The following is a 20,648-nucleotide window of genomic DNA, read 5'->3' as shown; positions in this document are numbered from 1 at the left end:
AGTCAAGTCAGGCCCTAATTTGATTGGAGTGTTTTGGCATTGCTCACACACTTGTAAACACAGGCTGATGCGGTGCATGGCCGAGTGAAGTGCCCACACAATGGAGGAATGAGCCTGAACCTGAATAGGTGAGATAATGTTGCCATTTTTCCAGCTCATGTGAGGAACCAGTTGGTGACTGTCCTTCCTGCTGTAAGCACCAAACGCTGAAGAGGGCGCTGGCCACATGGCGCTGCTTCCTCTTCATCGTCTTCATGCTATAGCCATCTCTTGTTCAGTCGTTCATTATTGAGAGCTAAATTATTATCTGCATCTTTGCACCATGAGTGTAAAGGTGCTACCACAACAAATGGGTCTTCTGCTTGTTTCCCCCCCTTCATCTTACGGACAGAATCTCTTTGAGAGATTCCCTATAACTTGGGAAAGCTGAACAAGGAACAGGAGAGGGAGGGAATTCAGCCCTGCTGCGCCAGTGTGTCATAGAATAAAGATTGTTCTGATCCGTTTTTTTTTTTTCTTTCAATCCGCAACTATGGTCACCAACTCGACGGCATGAAAGAAGAAGAAATGGACACCAGTCTTAAATTCATTACCCTCGGTGGGTGGCCAGGTTCTGCTGGAGAGTCATCCATCACAGACCAGATTCCAGGGTGCTGTTGGCAAAGGAAGGCCACATGTGGTGACATCACGAATGTTGGATGCAGGGAGCCATAAAGTAGTGGCCAGATTTGTGAGGGATGTTCACGATAGGTAAAGGTGGCGAGGGCTGATGATGGGAAACACCGAAAGACAAAGCAGAAGAAGTTTTGGAGCATAATCCAAATGGAATAAACCAGGTTAAAGAATGTGAGAAGGAATGACATGCCGCTCACTATGAAATCACCTTGTCATTCTGACTTCATCAGTGGAGTGACCTCTAGGGTTTTGATCATTTTAAACCTTTTCCTGTGAAATGTTACTTAGCTGCTATCTCAGAGTTTCCATCTGATCCACAAGTCCTCTTTTTGCCACTCAAACAACTCTTCTTCTCAAACAACTGCCAGGGACTTCCGGAACACTGGTAAAAATTGAATTAGTTGGATTAAAAAAATAATATATATATATATATATATATATATATATATATATATATATATATATATATATATATATATATATATATATATATATATATATATATATATATATATATATATATATATATATATATATATATATATATATATATATATATATATTCTTTTTTTTTTATCTAATCCTTTTTTGAAAAAAGGATCCTGAATGAAATATGTATTCAAGTGCAATGTTTTAGCAGATTTTTTTTCTTAGTCTCTCTAGATGCAGTGTGAGATAATCCGTGTGAATGCAAGTCCCTGCTAACCATGTGCATATCATCGACCACAGCTTGTTGCTTTGGTTTTGTGGTTTCATTCCTCTCGGTATAACAGCTCTCACATCAACATACACACGTAAGCCTCCTGAGCTTGACTGGGGCTGCCTCCTTCATAACAGCTGAATTATGCATGCATCAGTGGAATAAATCAGCTTGGTCATCCTGACAAGAAAGGGCACATCAGAGCCCTGAAATGCACAAGAGAAAATTGTGTACATAAACAATTTAGCGACCGATAAAACTGCATGTAACAGCACGTTTTTTTTTTTGTCCAAATGATGCTGTTATCGGGGTGATATATTGGTTTCTCAATTTTAATTCACGGACCCATCAAAGGAGTAAAATCAAACACCTGAGTCTTTAAAAATCAGCTATGTGACAACCATCATCTGTCACAATAAGCACACAATAAACCCTGACACTCTTTCACGGTCCCTTTTTTTTTAAACTGAGGATAGAATAAAGCCTTTTAGCCACCTACCCGATATTGGCTTCAGCAGGCATGAAATTACTGCTGGGAGCTGCTCTTCTATCATTAAAATAAAATGTCTCAGCCTTTGCTTAAAACATCCAGTCTTCATTCCGACGCTTTCCTCAGTGGCTGATTCATTTAAACAATGTCACATCTGCCGCATCCGTCAAAGACATTCCCATATTTGCGGTGGCGATGTAATGCGACAGAAAATATCAGGGCACATTCTAAAAACACTTCTTTTTACAGCAGAAGTTTTGGGAAATGATTAATGGCAGCAAATGTAGAAACACCTGAAAACAGTTGCATGATCTAGAATGTGGAAAAAAATGGGCCACGAACACAAATGGGTGCACAGATGTTGGTCCATTCACGATGGCTTATGTAGCGCAGGAGAAAGGCTGGGGAACAGAGTCTGGCAGGAAGATATGTAGAGGCTTTAGAAAGTCTGTGGGTGGATTTTCTCAGTCGAAGCGTCTGCATGTATGCACCTCTGAAGATACAGGCGCCATGCTGCTTCTGTTTGATTTGACATGTGCTGTCTTTTTGATTAGGACACCACTTGGCAGTCCAACTGTTTTGGTAAGGAGCCTACTGTAAACACCACATCAAAGCCTTGGCTTCCTACTTTTGCCCGTTTTGGCTTCCTTTTTATGTGACTGCCACTTTCCAAACTCTGGGGGTATCGTCTGATATGTGGGCTGCAAGAACTGGAGAACCAGACTATAGAGTGCTGCTGCATATTAGCTCCGCCCACTAAACTGTAGAAGGAAAACAGATGTTGTTCATCCATGAGCCGCAGCGGTCACTGAGCCGCGGGTGCAGAGGTGCTGTCTGCACCGTAGAAAGGCTTCAAAATGCATGAGGATCACTTGTAAACTAGTTTGGAAAACATGGAGACGGACTCATGAAACACACTGGAATCATAGGCTCCTCACATCTGCTATTGACATTAAACTGCTCCAACACCACAGCCGCTCTCAGCTGCTGCTTCTCCTCTCTGCGCTGTGGGTGGAGCTGCTTTAAGGTCAATAACACGCCTGTGAAGTCATCACTTTGATGTGACCAGGCTATTTTATAGTGTTATTGTCTTTAGACTTTAAACTTTACATGCCAAAGTCATGTGTATTTTTTATGTATTTGGTGTAATTCGGTTAACAATTGCTTCAGCTGCTCAATGTAAAACATGAATGTGAAACAAGATGAAGAAGTTTGAGATCAAAACTGGAGTTAAGATTGTGATTACCGAAACTACAAAACAGATTTTCAGCGACGGAAATATTACCACTCATTACTGAAAGAATGAGTTTTTAATCGACTCCTCTGGCGTTTCTCTCCATGTCCCGCAGAGTCGGATTAAATTGTCCTGTATTTTCGTGAAAAGGTAAATTCCCTGTTAACACTTGACGGCTGAGGTTTCTGTGCTTTCTGCAGCAATTTTGCTGTTTTCCAAACGTTTCTGTGAAACACCATCCATCGCTGTTTAAGGTCGAAAAATGGCCCCATTAGAGTATGTTAAGTCGCGGCTCATCACTGAACGCCACACATCAGCAGAACTAATGGTGCTGCGATGAATTGTGTACACTGACAGTGGAATTTACTGTTAGTTTCTCCTGCAGATCCTTCTCTCTCTGGTCTCCCCACTCCATCATGTGTCCCAGAGGACGGTCTGCCTCGTGTCCCCGTCCCTCATTAGCTTATTGTTATTCTCAGACAGTTCTTCTTGTTGTTGCATTTGCATACCTTGTCCTTTTGAGTCTGCTCATGACTGTACGTTCGTCTTTGGCCACTTGCTCTGACTGTTTGCAACCAGGTCTGTGGATCCATGATATCAATGAAAGATGGCTAATGACAAGCAGTCACTTCTAAAACCTCATCACAGACAGTTTGAGAGACTTTTCAAGCTGAGCATCAGTTTAGTTTCACAAAATAATAACAGCTCCATGAGCATCGATCAGAACAACTGCAGTGTATCTGGAACAAATCCACTGTTATTATCGTTCATTAAACTGTGCACTCTCAGGGCTAGAGTTACACCCTTCCTCCGGGTCTCCTGTTGTATAATGGTGTCAAGTCTTTCAGAGGACAGGACGGCAGTTTGTATCTGACCAAGACTGCGTGAACTATTGAAAACACGCCCTGGAGTGTTGGTGAAGCACCATTGTGATTAGAGCTGTTCAGTGTCCTGGTCTGCAGCTTGGTGAGTGTGAAGAGGCACAAGCATGTGAAGTCGCCAGCGCAACACAAGACAGCGATAAAACCATGTTATTTAATGGCACTTGAAAATCAAGTGATACAAAGACAATAATTCCGCAGGCATGGCAGCTGTTAGCTCACCTTGACGGTGCACCGGAACCCAGTGCATTCACACGTAGTCTTCATGTTTTTCTCTAGAAATGCTGGTTCATAAAGACGCCTGGATGTGGGGCGACAACTCTAATTCATGTGTGCAACCTTGGATTTGAGCTGCCATGGACAGCAACCGAACTCTGTGTTGGTTACAGACGGTGAAGTCCAACCCCTTGCATCTGCAGTATTGATCGAGGGTGCACAAAATAAACTATCAATTAGCCGCGGCTTCTTTATGAGCTGCCACAGTTTCCCGTGGGACCAGATCGATGGCTATAAATGGATATTTAAAACTGCATCCAGTGTGTTGCTAAGGCCGACTATTGTGTGGACGACTGGTCAATCGTGGTTTATGGCTCCATTATCACTTGGTCACTTTGGATTTGCAGCTGAATTGTTCCACGAACTGGGTGTTCATTTTGCCTTATGGTCGTCTGATACGCTCCGTTGTTGTGTTGTGACCCAGACCAACATGTCAGCTGGGTTTCCCCTGACTTGCCTGGTGAGCTGGGATCAGTCGTGAGCTCAGAGATGGAGGGCGAGCGCAGGATAGTGGCCTGCGACACTGCGCCGAGCCCGAATGAGAAGCAGGGAGCCAGAGGAGCCTGGCAGCCAGATTAGATGCAACTCAATTCAATTACAGCTGAGCTGCCATGGGTGATGCTTCAAAACTCATCCTGTTAAGATCCGGTTCAGACTGCAGCGCTGCCTCAGCTGCTGGGCCAAAACATGTCGCCCCCCCATTGCTCTAATGTAGGCGCAAACGTCTCATCATTTCACTCAGTTGGGACGTTTTTTCAAGGGCCCAAACTTTTGACTGAGATATGAACCGAAACAAAGGCCTGATCATATTTTTCACCCCCTTAGCAAAGAAAGCTTTTCTAAACACAAGGGCTTGTGGTTAAAAGTCAGTCCTTGATGAGTGTAAAACCAACCCCGCACTATTCTTCATTTACCCATGTGTTCATGGACAGTTTCAAGTCAAGTCACCGCAATATGTTTTGTCTAAATCGAGAATCAAAAGCGCAACTTTCGTGCCGCCCGTCCTCCAGAGAGCTGGCAAACACCGTCAGCCGGGAAAGCACAAGAGCAAATGGATGCAATTTTGAAAAAGCGTGGACTTAAACGTGGGGCCTCATGTGTGAAAGCGGTCTAAGCCACGACTCACTTCACCGTTTGCTCCCATTTATTTAATCCCTGCGGCGCTTTATATTCACATTGTCTCGGCTTTTAGTGTTAAATAGCGGAGTTTAAATCGAGAGTGGCTGACGGTCCTGACCAGGAGGTCACCCGTGTCTGGGACCGCAAATTGGATGCTTTTCTCAAACAAATTTTCTGGGGACTTTTCGGTTTCAAACAGCAATGAAATACAATTTTCATCAGTCATCACAGTTTCTCAGACTTTGTTTTACATTTTGGCCGCGTGTCTGACTCAGCATAGCATTATCTTGATAATGATTTAAGGTCGGATGAACCTGTTTGTGTAGTTTCAGATTATTACAATGTTTTGTTTTACAGGTGCATTACAATACACCTGTAAAACAGAGCACCCAACTCAAATGATCCCAATTTAATAATACAGTAGGAGACTAATAACTCGGTTCCTGACTGCTCAAAGCCAGAACATAATCCAAACACAGAAGAAAACAAGAGCCAACATGAGTCTGTAAAGTTCGCGTCACACTCAGGGGAAAACAGGAAGTGGACCAACAGAGCAAAACCTAAATAAGAGGGTTGAGTCCTCATGAGCTTCCTGAACCACCTCAACTGGCTCCTCTCAACACAGAGAAGCAGCAGCTCAACTTCGAGTCTCTCCCGAGTGACAAAACTCTTCACTCTATATCTGAGGGAAACAAACGCCACACGGATCATCCTGCAGCCCGAGTCATCTAGCTGTGGGTCAGGACTGAAAGAACCAGATCCTGGATACAGGCTGCTGAAATGTACAGTTTCTGATTCATAAACCATCACTTTTTTAATGTGATAAAACACTTGTGGAAATTCAAGTCGTTACACCTGACCTTGCTAACAGCATGACAGGCTTCTCTGACCTTGGGATGAAAGACACGTTTCACGTCAGCGGCCAGTGAAGCTGCTCCAGTGCCGCGCGCCTCTTAAGTTACAGTGCAACTTGCCGGGAGCGTGCATGATGGTAATCATGCAGGTGCGATTTGACAGTGCACAGTGGCACTTATCAACTGATAAGAACTGAGCACGACGGAGTAATTCATTGTGAGCCGACTTTAATCTGCTGTAATGTTCTCCAGTAATTAGCAGATAATAGTGAAGTAATATGAGGAAGGTGACGGAGACTTTCCAACGCAGGCAGTGGCAGCGGCCCTCTGCAGGTCAAAAGAGCCAACACCTCACCCTACATGTCCTGCAGCCGTGAGAGTTTGAGTGGTGCGGACACAGTTGGGATTTACAGGAGGCAATAAGATCCTGTTGTTGTTGTCCTCTGTACTTTATTTGTTCAGTATATTGCATTGGGGCCTTTAATGCCATTGATGGGATTCCAGTGCTGAGGATTTACAGCTAGTCACATATTTGGGATAAATATTGGAAACAGAAATGTATATGGTGATCACATCAGGTGTGCAGTGGGTTCCATATCTGGAATGAATGAAGAGAAACGCAGGACAAAACTCTGTCTAGAGTTATTGAGTGTCATATATCACAAAACAAAAGTGCCAGGACCTGCAGGAAGCGGAAGCCATGTGCGTGTGGTTTGTGGAGCACAGTGAGACTTGGACGCAGAGCTGCAGGGAAGCTGTTTAATGAACACTAAAACAGGGAGAATCAGGAGAAGCGAGGGCGTCACAAACCGGGAGAAGAACACGCAAAGCAAGTCAAGGAGCAAAAGTCAGGAACGACACAAGCCATCGACCACACATGGCTGTACTATAATAAAAAAATATAGAACTATAAAACTATAGAACTATACAACAAAAGACAATAACAATAAATAGTCAAAGCAAGCAACTCACTCGCAGCAGAATCAAAAGAGCAAGGGATGGAACAGAAGGCACGAGGTAGTGAGGACCAGCGTACGGACACAGTTTAGCAAAAGCTCAAGGACCATGAACATACAGATCACAAGAGAAACAAACTCATCACTCAAGCCAACGATCAGCAGAGGACCAATGAGGTTCAGCAGTGGAAGTGCAGTGGCTTTATCCAGGTGGAGTAGGCTTTCCTTTCCTTCTAGGTTTGAGCCACGACCTGTAGCGCTCACAGAGACGGAGTGGGCACAGGAAGACGTGACAAAATAAGATCACAAAGATCACAAATACACTGGCATTAGTCCAGCACTAGAGGATGGTTAGAAAAGGTGCACCTATTTTCTTTGGTTGGAATCGCAATGTATATATATATATATATATATATATATATATATATATATATATATATATATATATATATATATATGATAATCTTTTGGGGTGCTCATAGTTTCATCATCAAACAAAACAAACTTTTGTGCTGACTGGAGAGGAAGCATCAGAAAAGCAATCCGTCTTCGGACGCCTATGTACCACGAGCAGATTCCTTAATTTCCATACAAATTTAAAACGAGAGAGGCATGGAATCTTCTGTGAATCTCAAATGAATCCGATTGTTCCCTCGCTGTATGGAGCTCGCTGGAGGCAACAGAGACAAATTCAAAATAAAAGCTCTTCGTTGTTCTAACTGGACCGATGGGGTGTGTTTTTTCTGTGTTCCCCTCATTTCTTGGAACATTGAGTGTCAGTCTCGCTCACCTGCACTCACAAATGTGAGCATGAATTTTTGCTGAACAGTGAGGATTTAAACATTTATTTACATGATAAAACCCTCAGTGTTGCGGTGAAATTCACCACCAAATGGTTTAATGTTTTATACAGTGCACAGGGTTGAGCTTAAAAAAGATCAAGTGATGGACTCAAAATAAAGTAAACTGTCATGCCTCCGTGGAAGAGAAAAGATGGCCAGATTGACCTTCTCTTTGGGCACATACTATCGCTGGACCCTCACACAACAGGAGGCTCTTATCCATTTGTTTTGCTGCACATGAGCTAGCTCCGACTTGGACTTTCCAAAACGGACATGCCTGAATCACTTCATACAGCTCATTTAATGTGAATACAGAAATGGCCTGATGTTCAGATAAAAATACCCTTATTATTTAAGCATTTTGGAGAGTATTATACTCGAGTTTTTGCAATGAAATACTCCAGTGGCGTCCCATTTCCAACCATGGTGAGTTCTTGAGTGAGTGTGTGGGCCTCTTTCCTTCAGCTGCTACCCCCACAGCCCCTCTGAGAGGGGGAGGAAAACAAGATGAAATATTGCACTTTAAGGGCATGCCGTTTGTTAACTGAAGACCCAATGGTACATGGGCAACACTGCATAGACTTCAAAACCATCAGAGACCATTTGACCTGGTTACTCTGCATATTGTCATGGAATGTATGGCGCTTTTTCCCTGGCAGAGCTGCCCTGCCACCCAGCTGGTTTGCAGCTGGTGAGGTGCCTTAGGAACGGTATTAATGAATTTGTGTTTTCACTCCTTCACTGTGCAACTTCAGCGAGGATGAGAGGATGTACGTGAGAGACTGGCGCTGCCGGTGTTGCCCGCCGTACTGCAAAATTGATGACATTCCAGAAAGCCTTTCATTTCACTTGCACTTTCATTCCTTCACCCGGAGGAGAATGGCAGGTTTTGTCCAAGCAAGAGTGACGCTGCCGTGTACTGGCTTGTTAAAGGATTTGTCAAGCAAACGCTGACGTCGCTGCGCAAAATCCTCCAATAACTTCAGCAATCTAATGACATTTTCAGCCCCATTGCATTAGACGGACTCATATTTGAGCTGAATTTGGAGGCACATTGTGGGATTTTCAGTCCAGCGACCCATAAACCGCAAAGCAGCGTTGTGCACAAGTTACCTGCAATAGAGATACTCCTTTGAGATTTAACCTGATAACCACTTGCTGGATAACCTTGAGGCCTGACAGGATGGTGTCCCCAGAGGGTTGACCCTCTTCTGACCCAACTACAGCTCGCTGCTCCTCTCCTGAAAGGTTATCAGGTGCACTCGCGGAGCACATGGGAACCTGAGATGGAAAGCTGAAGAGGCAGAGAAATGCAAAGAAGTTGTTGATGTTTGTTGGCGCTGCTATTTCTTTGACTGTGGGACTTTTTTTTCAGCTACACTGTTTGCTGCCAGTGTTGCCTGCTCAAAGAGATAAGGTTGGACAGAGAAATGTTTCACAGTAAGACAAATATATCCCAAAGTCGTCCACTGATGTTCAGTGTTTTTTGTTTACTTCTTATGTTTCCCTTAATCTGCTGCTTTCATTTTCCTTTTTTTTTTAAATCCGACTGGAGTTGAGAAAGAGGAAACCATGAAACAAAACAAAAAAATGGATTCGATATGTCAGTTATCAGAACGGCAGAGCGCATCATACGTGACCGTCCTAATAGTCTTTGTTACGGCTGGAGTCCCAATCCACTCACGGAGAGGTTACGCTGTCAGCGCCAATGCAACTTGACCATATGTTGACCAACAGAAAGCAGCCTGAAAATGTCAGACATCAGGGGTCCAAATCATATTGTGTGTGTGTACCTGACTGATCCTCACGGATCACGGACATTATGCGAATTTGGCTGGACCCCACAAATCCAAGCCTCAATTTGAGGATAGTACTGATTCTGACTGGGTTCCAGTTTGGTTCAGAGTCCTGGTTTGTTAGCCATGTGTTTTGGATGGTTAGGTTTAGAAGGAGATGCTGAGGAAAGAGTGATGGCCATGAGAGGTCCTCAGAAAAAACAGTGAAACAAACATGTGTGTGTGTTAATGAGGAGCGGGTGGGCGGTGGGTCCTTGAACCAAACACCTATTTCACTCTCAAAATGCCAAAGATTCTCCACCTTCAGTGTGAAAATGGCTCATTTTATGAGCACTCACAAGTACAGAAACTTGATTGTCTTTATGTGTTGACTGGTTCAATTGCCGAGACTTTTTTGTTTTGTTTGAACGACATGAATTTGACAGCCTTTTTGTAGTGATACAGCGCATAGTTATGGGGCCCTGCGCTGGAAAATCGATTCAGATCTGTTTACGGGATGAAACATGAGAAGCAGTGCACTCTCTTTCATCGTAGTTTAATAATGCTCCCGCACTAAACAGTTTATAAACGCATCTAAAGACAAGTTAAACGGAAGACGTTGCCTCTAGCAAAGCAAGGGAAGCATCTGTTCCATTGGCGACTGGATGTAACCTGGGGTTATGTCTCCTCTCTGTTTCTTAGTTTACTCCTCTGTTGCTGCTTGTATTCAACATCCTGCTTCACATAATGAGAAAAAATAGGACCCCAATGTTTTTTTTTACTGTGCGATGACGACTCTATTGAACTTAGCCAGTGATTTGCTCTTCCTCTAACCCCCGGAGAACAAGTTCCATGTTACTCATTTGGTTCCGTGTGATATGGCCCGAGTGTTTCTGGGTCTAATATTAAAAGAAAATATTTCACTTGTGAATTAATCATTAGACTAGCCAACTCTCTACCTCTGGCCTGGATAAATATTTCATTCTTTATCTAACTGTGACTGGGTTCTATCCTCCGAGGAGACGTGTTCCACCTCTCTGTCCGACTTATCATTCCGCTGTGCTAAATGCCATCATTTAATTGATGCCAAGTGCAATAACATCACCCGCTGATCTTTTAATAACATGGAGATACAATTCAGTTCCTTTCACTTCATTACAATATTGCCGTCTAAATATGCAAATACGGCTGCACACACCACTCACCGCTGCATATAATGACTCCAGACAATATTTTAGTGGACCTGCCAACTCTACATTGTAATAAGACGACGCCCTCTGACCTCTTCATTCAATGAAATCCTCTTTAGAATAAATTAGCGGCTATTCATGAATCTCTTTTAACCATGTGCTACTTTGTTTCTAAAGTTCAGCCTGGCTAAATGGCTCTTTTGTTGGCCAGGGTTCTCCATACTGCAGGCCATCATGGAGGCAGCGGTCGCTAACAACTGGCAGGTGACCGCTCGCTCCGTGAGCAGCACCACCGACGCAGCCGAGTTCAAGCGGATCATTGAAGAGATGGACAGGAGGCAGGAGAAGCGCTACGTGATCGACTGCGAGGTCGACAGGATCAACACCATACTGGAGCAGGTGAGATTTACAGCACGGGCGAGGCTGAAATACCTCTGCACCGAGGAAACCGGAGCTAATGTTCAGAGATGCAGCTTTGTTTGTTTTGACTGTCTGTACAGGGGAAACACAGGGACTTCCTTCTCTGTGTGCAACGCTTCATGACCCATGACAGCAGCGTTTGTTAGTCAACCATTTCACCTTTGGAATGTGCTCGGAAAGATGGCAAAATATCTCGGTGCAAAAGTTTCATCAGATAACTTGCCAGTGGTATATTTTAAGTTGTCTCGACTGCAAACACAGTATATTTTGTGTAAAACCGACAGCCCTTCTTCACGCAGCAAAAGTCTCAGGCACAAATGTTATTTGGCTGATGTGATGGCGCATTATATTGACGTTGGGAAAGTGGGCATTTGCGTCCTGTACTGACGCTGAAGGCAGCCTTCACCGTTGCATGTGACACATTAGGTTTTCAATTGAAGAGCTGCTGTCCACGGCAGCGCAACATGTAAACAAAAGCTGTAGGTTGGGGGTAAGGGCACGCCATTCATTCCACCTGTGAGAACGTGTCAGTTGCTCTTTAAATCCCGTGACACGTCTGTGCGTTTCAGTCACGGTCAGAAGAATCAAGAAGTGCATCAACATGTAACTCAGGGCTGCCTTTGTCGTCAGTATAGGACGCAAAAGTCCACTTTCCCAACCTCAGTATATGACGCCATGTGAGTGAGGAGGGGTTGATTTGAAAGTCGCAAACCAACGTGTATGATCTCTGTACGTATTTTTACAACGAGAGAACAGATTCGTATGAGTCTTGGTGCATACAGACCTGCCAAACGTATATTATTGTTGCATCACTTCATCAAGTTCAAAGGCAAGGTTATTTACAGAGTGCAAATGGAATTTCTCTGAGGAAATTGCACTTCAAAGCCGATTTAGGGCAATCAAAGTGGCGGGCCCCGCCACATGTTATCTCAAATGAGAGTTCTTCTTATTCCAAAGTTGCTCATTCCACTTCTTCATCTACGCCAATCCTGTCCACTTTGTTTCAAACGCAGTGTGAGTGTGTGTGTGTGCGTGTGAAAGCCGCCGCGGGACAAGATTTCTGGCTGGATCACCGCGGTTGCAGCTTTTTTAATCCTATTCTAACAAGCCCAAACCTCCGTCCAAATCCACTGCCTGAGGAGCACATGAAAGGTCCACCAGTGTTTGTAGTAGGGGCTGCGTAATTAGCATGAGGAGATGAGTGGCTATTAGGGCCTGCTTGGCCGGCGTCGGTCGGCCTTGCTCCGCCCCGCCGCTGCCCGCCGCGGCCGCTCATCACGCCGTCAGCTGCAGGAGAGAGTTTGTCACAGTTGAATATCCGCCTCTTACGACCTGAGTAAATCTGCTCTTAAATGTTAGAGTTTATGGAGCCTGACTTGTTATTTCCAAAGCAGGGCCCCTCTTTGACTATTCACAAGTTGTTATTCCGCAAGTGTTTCCTTATTGCTGCGAGGGTGAGACAGTTAATAGAAGCAAGATGGAATATTAATATCGTGGTCTCGACCAGGGATGAGTTTCATGTGTCGGGAGGAAAACTTTGAGGCTAAATCTGAAAGCAAATGTGATTTGGTTTGAGAGTGTGGGACACCCAGGGCGACAATTTCAGCTCCTAATGGTCCAGAATGAGGGCAGTCATAATAGTGGTGGTTATTGTGTTTATTGATTCAAGTGACTTTTATATCGTCGCGTTTTCTCTTTGTTTTACCACCATTTTGGCTTCAGCACAAAAGTGTGTTTTCAATTTGGAGCCCTGTTTTTGTCACCACAGCATGAGCTTTGTTCCTGGTGAAGTTAATTGATGTAATGTGTCCAGCTCTGCCACCGATGAGCAAGAGGCATTCAGAAGACACTGCTGGACATCACTCCGTCTCCGCCCCCTATCGAGCCCTTGTTGAAGACAGAGTGAAAGAGAAATCACATCCCAAACGCTGTGATTTCTGCAGACCTGCTGCTTGCTCCTGCTGCTGTGCTTCTATTAGCCAGTGGCTGCCGGGAGGCCGGATCATTGGTGGAGGGTGGGCGTTTTCTGTCCAACTCTTGGCGATGTGACGGTTGGGCCCAACAAGGTCACGTCCTGTGAAGCGGTTCACTCAGATGGTTGCAGAGGACTCATTTGAACAGCTTAGTTTTATCATTTCCGTGGCGCTCATCCCAGCGAGGAGAGTGTTTTTAATCATGACTGTGATGTTTGATCTCATTGAATAACAGAGCTGAAGTCTGTGGTGATGAAACATGAAGCAGAGAACTTCCTTCGGCGCAGCCGGCACTGAGAGAGGAGCCGATTTTCAAGCTAAAATCTCTGATTTGTCATTTCAGACCATAAAATATTGTTGACACTCTAGAAGCATGCTCCTCTCTTGTCCTCCTTCCTGAGCCAAAGCAAAGCCACTAATCCCTGCTTTTGTTACTTCTAAATTGGATTAATATATTGCTCATCCCTGCGTCAACATATTTGGTTTGCACCGCAGGAAGAGAGGTGATACTCAGGTTCTTTCACCTGCCATTCTACAATCCCAGAAAACATACTCAAGCTCTCGGCCTGTGTGAGTGTTGTCCAGCCTCCCGACTCAAAGATGTTTGACTCACTCCTGATGTGAGGATGAATGCAAAGGCTCCTGCTGCAGTTGTAGTCCTGAGGCCTGGAACAAGCTTGAAATGAAGCAAAAAAAGAACAGTCTTTCTGTCCGTGATGAAGGACACTGGATGAGTTGGCTGGAGAAATGAAGTTTTAAGAAGCTCCCACCATGCAGCGAAGCATCGCTGAAGCTCTTCCACACTCTTGTTTGAGCGCACGGGTACGGAGCGAAGCATTCTGGCATCAAATCGAAAAATGCGATTAAAGGTGATTCATTCCTTATAAACCTCAGATGAATTTGATTTAGACGTATAGATATGTCTTATCCAGTGTCATCAGCTAATTTGATTATGTCTACTTTAAGACTACTTGGGCGTATTCAGGCCCGCGTCTGGCGGTGGAGTCAGGACTGCAGACTCAGGTAGTCTCCTCGGATTGTTGAGTCTTTCTCTCAGTTCATTCTGGTGTTTTAAGCGTGTCCACGAGCTTCAACATGCACTTTAGTTCATTGTAAAGAGGCACCAGGTTATAGTTGAAGAGGAAGACAACAATGGTGGACGTTGCGTTACGGATGCTTGCTGCGAAACAGTTTCCAATACTCACCATATTTGGTGTCTTCGTTGCATGTATCTGCGCTTGAATACTTAGATGAACTGATGTGAAATGTGTTGACTTTGTTATTTGCATGATGCATGCATTTGTGTATTTTTGCAAGTGACTCTTCATCCTCCTCATTCTATCTCAACCTTAGTTTGTAAATAAAAAACATCTCACCCGCAGATAAATACAAAGGTTGTAACTGTCTCTTTTGTACTGGTAATCACACTGAGCTGGATGTCACTTTTATTATCTTCATTTTTCACTCGACATAATGTAGCAACACGCTGAGGCATGTATTTGCATACTGCTGCATCAGACACAGTCGTGTTTGCACGTACACGCCGCGGGTCTTCTGGCAAATTTGTTTGGGATGCTGAGCAGAATTCCTCACTCATGGCATCATCGTTTGATTCTGTTACAACCACCGAGGGTTTGCTGTGTGTCGGACCTGAGCATCAGGATGCTGCACTGCAGATGAATCAAAGCAATGTACAGCGCAGGGAGGGGATCCTGCCCAGCAAATTACGGCTTTGTTTTTACCATCTTAATGTTTGATTCTCCTCAAGCTGCATAGACAAGTGGCGCATCATATATGTGCAGATGAATAATTCTGTCGCTAAGCAACTTGCGTATATCCTGCGTATACGTATATGTGCTTCTATTCAATCTGATCTGTCGACAGGATTGCACACGCATCCGTCTCTGTGCGCCTGGCTGGACCACTTTCCTCTCGGGATTATTGTGCTGGATTCTGCTTGGAGGCACCACCTGCTCATCACTAGTGTAAAGAAAAATGGGAAAGGAAAGGAGGGAGAAAAAGGGAAAAGAGCCTTGTGTGGGACAGGCCCTGGGCGTGCAAGCTGTTCAAAGATAGACAAGGATGAGAGAGCTGCCTGTTGTAATTCAACATAGTTAAAAGTGTGAAGAAAAATAACAAAAAGAGAAACATGAAAAGTGCATCTGGGGGTTTCTTTCCACGGCAATCTCTCGCCTGCTGAGCCATGGGGTGCGGGCATGCTTCGCTTCGATGGAGATATTGTACCAAGTCCATGTCTGCTCTTTACCTCAACGGTACAATGGAGCAGCAGTTGTGTTTACCATGGACTGTTGCTGTTTCTTCACGGGGAATTTAGTCACTTCATTATTGGATGTTTGCCCATAAAGACGCAGGAACACACTTGTGCGAACCAGGACTGAGCTGTGTCACAACAAATTGTAATGTGCAGGAAGCTTGCGCCGTCGCCACTGTGTATCCTCGACCTAAACACAACCACATCTTCCACATGTCACTTCTGTGTCGAGATTGGACTCAAAAATGCCCCTGACATTCGTGTGCTCATTAAAATCACAGCTGTTTGCCCCATTGTTTGCAGCAAAGTGCAAAATGAAATTTAGCTGATTGAATAAATGTTTTTGATACAAACCTTCATGAATCTTCCCACGGAACTCAGCCGTTCTTTTAGGACCTTGGACAGCGCCTTTGAAAAAGCAAGCAAATCTTGTGCTGTGCAGCTGAGGTACGCTGGAAAGACCCAGACGTTTGATGGGGAAAACATGAAGGAAGGAGTTCACAACTTGCTCCCAATGTTATGATTCCCAGGATTCATAACATAATTTTGTTTTCATTTAACTTCCATGTCAGTATATCCTGGGCAAAGTCAAATGCAAATGTGTTTAAAGGCATGATTTGAATCGTTGGTTTGAAATGATCATAAATGGCCCACAAAGTGGTTGGTCATCCATTTGCCATCCTCCACATATTCACTTAACAGGGTCCTGGAACCTGGGTGAAAGTGGGGAGACATCTTGTGCAGGTCCATCCGCCCCTCACGGTGCACATATAGACATATGCTCACTCCTCAAACTGACAATATTGAGTCATTAGATGAGCTGTTAAACAGCCCCTCCACAACTTCAGTTGTTGTAACGCAAAGTGGTAGTTTAAGATCCAAAAAGAAGGAGTGTCGAGAAGCCCATCTTCAGACCACATCCCGCCCCTCCTCAAGCCCATTGTCTCAAGCCCAAGCAAACACACAGTGGGAGCAGAGTTCTTTTTTTAACTTCCAGTGACACGTGTGGAGTTTCCGCAACTGTTAATCCGGTTTATCTTGTTTTGACCTCCTCTGTGATCAAGCCTGACACCTCTGCTTGAGAGAAAAGGAACGAAGCGACACGAAGACTTCAGGTCTCCACTGCTGTGATCGGTGCTTGGCAATCGCATCATTACAATCGATTATACGTCCCACGCCGCAGAATTTGACAGGAATCTAACGCAGCTCTTTCCACGGGTGAAATCAGTGATGAAACGCGTTTCTTTACTAAATCCCTGACACCGACTTTGACTGTTCCGGGCACTTTGCTTACTGTGCTTAGAGAATTAAATAGGATTAGAGCCTTATCATTAAGAAGAAAGTGACCTGCCGAGTCCGTGACTGAATGTGAAGCGGAGAGTGATTTCCAGCTGCACTGGCTGCTCACAGTATCAGAGACAGACGGATGGAAACTATGCTGATCATTTACACTGGTGAAAACATTCACGTGACGCGCACAAACACAAGAGTTTTGGCTGTAAAACACAGAGTCGCCTCCTCAGTCATGGACCCTTCCACCCTCACCTCGAAAGTTACCTTAAATCCCACAGCAATATTAGACGTAGTCACTGGGGCGGAACGTTTGAGTGGTGGAAGGCCAACGTTGAAGATATCTATCTATCTATCTATCTATCTCTATCTCTCTCTCTCTCTCTCTCTCTATATATATATATATATATATATATATATATATATATATATATATATGGGTGGGAAATCATTTAAGAGGCTGCAGTTAACAGGAGAGCGCTCCACCAAGAGCCCTTGTAGCCAAAACCAGAGGAAAGTCCTTGTGAATCTCAGACTTTGTGAAGAGCGGTGGAACATCACTGCAGCAAAGTGAAGCAAAACACTGATCTGATCCCTGTTTAAGGTGCAGTCAGAGTCAGACAGCTGCTGGCTGGCCTGGAACCTGAGCTGTTTTTTTTTTGTTGAGGTTCGCTTTGTGACACTTCAGGGTGCGATTCGATGGAGGTTCATCATAAAGTACTTCAGCCGCTTGTCCTCCAGTGAGAGGTGATTACTCAAAAGTGATAATAAAAATGGGAAAGTCACTTTGCTGGATGGACGATGTTGCCCCCTAAAAGTTTTCTTTTTCAGTGCGACTGGCTTCCAGCCCGAGAGGAGAAGACGATGACTATTATTATTATTGCTATATAATTACTATATAATTATAAATCAAAGGTCAAACTGTGGTCAGGTGAGGTCGGACATGAACGCAGACAGCACTTGAATAATACACAGGTTTATTTACCGTCAGCAGTGTATCAGATACAGAGTGAAGTGTGTGGAGTGCTGGTTCTGGTGCTGGAGGCAGCGCAGGAAGACTTCATTTGCAGACTGGCTGCAGGTCCCGATAACAGAATAGGAAAGTGGTTGGCGGTTGAACAGGAGAGATAGGTCACATTCTCTGGGCTACCTGTGACAAACCATGAGTGGCAGGACGGTCAGACAAGGACCGGCCGGTGGAGGAGTTGATCGTGGTGCGAGGAGGTGGAGTATGTCAGCAATAACCTAGGTTCAAGAAAGAAAACACAGGTGCTTCAGTCGGACGTCCCCAGGCAAGCCTCAGCAAACTCCAAACAAAAACACTGCAAATATATTCAAGAATTACCGATACATAATGCTCCTTACTGCAGAAAAATACATCAAAATCAATGCTGCTCCCTTTAAGCTATGGATTGTTGGTGCAGAAATACTTGGGTCATTATTTCTTTGCCTTCTACATCCCGGGGTGAATAAGGTGATATTTTCCAATTCTGGGCAGCCGATCATTTTCCGTCTTCTGCTGGAGCTGGAAGGTAAAGGTCAAAGTCAGAGAAAGAGGTTTGCTATTTTGTGAATGTGTAGCTGCAGTTTTACATTTAGGGCGCTGTGTCTGCGAGATGAGTCTGAAGTCAAGGTCATCCTGTTAGTCCGCCTTTCAAAGGAAAATTCACTCTGCAAAACACAAAACTCCCATAGACTCGGCTCGCGGATCGATGCGCGAGGCGGCCCGCTGTATAAAAAGAACAAAATGGAAAGTGCTTTACTGAAGAGAAAGAGTCTTGTCAGATAGATATATTAATATCAGCATTTTCAGCCACAATAATACTTTATGTGGTTGTATTGCTGTTTTTTTAATGATAATTATTATGGTGAAGTTTTCAATTTAAATGTCTGGATTGTTCCCCAACACGGCCCCTTTATTTATTGTCCCAAATCTGTATTTGGATCGTGGTCACGTTTACTGATGAGATTTTATTCCTTGAACAAAAGGGAGTCAGTACAGACAGTTATTATTGAACGATGATTCCTGTCAGCCTGGATGGGTTTTCACAGAAAGACAGTCAACACCATCCACCATGGAGCGAATGAAGTAGAGGGAGCCAGCGTTCCTCCGTCAGTACAGTCTGACTGCGCTCCGTCATAAGCTCGCTGCTTGTTGCTGGTGCTGCCGCCAGGCCGAGTGTGAGCTGTGCAAGTGCTGATAGTGGCTTTGCCTTTTCTCCCGCCAGATCCTGGGCAGGTATCCAGAGGTGTCGGGCCAGAGTCAAGGTTAGCAAAGAGGCACTCAAAGTTACTTTATCAGAGCCCCAGTGAATGAAAGCTGAAATACGCACAACATTAAGGGCACAGCGTTTTTCAAAACTTCAAGGAAAGGATGGCTTCTCAGCAATTATGGGGTGTAAAACAAGTCTTCATCTCCTTTGGCTGTCGCATTGGCACAGAAAGACCAACAGTTAAAAAGTCAAATAAATCATTGTATAACACTTCGGGGAGCAGAGGGATCAAAGACGGTTGGAGCCTATCCCAACTGTGCCAGCGACAGGCAAGGACACCCTGGAAAGGTCAGCTGGGGAAACATAGACAAACAGTAACTCACATTAAAAGTTTCTGCTTGAATTTTGAGGCATCGCCCGGAATATCATAACACTGTCAAGTCAGCATTCAGCTTCAGCCCAAGGCACATTGTCCCAAAGCCAGATGGAGCTGGACTTTTCGCACACAAAAGTTGCCCTTTTTATGCTGATGACTCTTTCCATTTTGTCAAGACAAACATTTGTCAAGACAAACACTGGTTTTATGGTCCATTTTTTTTGCTGGTCATACTTTGAAGTGCTTGAATTGATGAGGAGTGTTTGGAGAAAGATAAATCGGCTCCACTTTTATCTCTAATGGGCAACAAAACAACATTTGGAAGGTGCCTTGCACTTATTAGTTGGAGTAACTTCAGTAATGAGCCACTACTCTCAATTCACTGGCCGCTCAACTTCAGACCAAAAGAACAAGATCAAAGGTACCAGCAGCCAGAATGAGTTTCCGTCACCGGGGTGCCGGGCTCTTCCTCAGAGACAGGGCCGGCGCTGGGCTGAAGTGGAGCCACGGCTCCTCGGCTTTGAGAGAAGCCATTTGGGGATAGATTTAATTTCTCAGGAACTTAGGAGGGGAGGAAGTAAGTTTTTAGGGACAGAGAAGTCCAGGCCTCTTTGCTTTAACCTTTGATAAGTGGCCAGAAGTTCACCTTCTGGACTCAAAGTTCAATTTGGATTCACGTTCAATTTCAACCTCTTCCTTTATCTCTGAGCAGTTTTGGGGTTGGGTCAGGTGTTGCCACGGATGTGGGGTTGTCATCATTTCACATGGGCTACGGAGATGGCAAACAGTGTGATGTTGCTACAGGTTCCTGATGTCACTGCCAAGTAAGAGCCATGGTGAGCGGTGAAAGAACGGTCACTGTTAAAAAAGGTTAAATCCACGCACTGCTAGTTCAGTGGCACCACAGTAGTTTCACATCGCATTCTTTGCCAGAGCTTTCACCAAAAGTTGTGGTAAAGACGACATCCTGAATTGTGTGTCTAAGAAAGATGGTGCTCCATGGATGAGATCGAGGAACAGAAATACACATCCTTCTGTGGATATCAAACAGATATGAAACATGTATTCACGTCACAAAACAAATAAGGCAGAAGAGGCCGTTTGAAATTCAG

General features: G+C 44.4%; 1 protein-coding gene across 6 annotated transcripts in view; it reads left to right on the top strand.

Moving 5' to 3' along the window:
• The window catches only part of LOC128767576 (glutamate receptor 3), a 79,038-nt gene that overhangs the window by 26,541 nt on the left and 31,849 nt on the right, over positions 1–20,648 (top strand). For all 6 annotated transcript variants that reach the window (XR_008416145.1, XR_008416144.1, XM_053879686.1 and 3 more), the window contains exon 4: positions 11,204–11,391. Coding sequence is in view for 4 of the 6 variants with exons in the window: in XM_053879686.1 (XP_053735661.1) it covers positions 11,204–11,391 (188 nt within the window). In the remaining 2 variants the exon portion in view is untranslated. The remainder of the gene's footprint in view (positions 1–11,203; positions 11,392–20,648) is intronic.

The sequence above is a fragment of the Synchiropus splendidus genome, chromosome 11, assembly GCF_027744825.2.
Source record: "Synchiropus splendidus isolate RoL2022-P1 chromosome 11, RoL_Sspl_1.0, whole genome shotgun sequence".
NCBI lineage: Eukaryota > Metazoa > Chordata > Actinopteri > Syngnathiformes > Callionymidae > Synchiropus > Synchiropus splendidus.
Note: the sequence above shows the minus strand (reverse complement) of the source record. Positions and strands in the feature narration are given on the sequence as shown.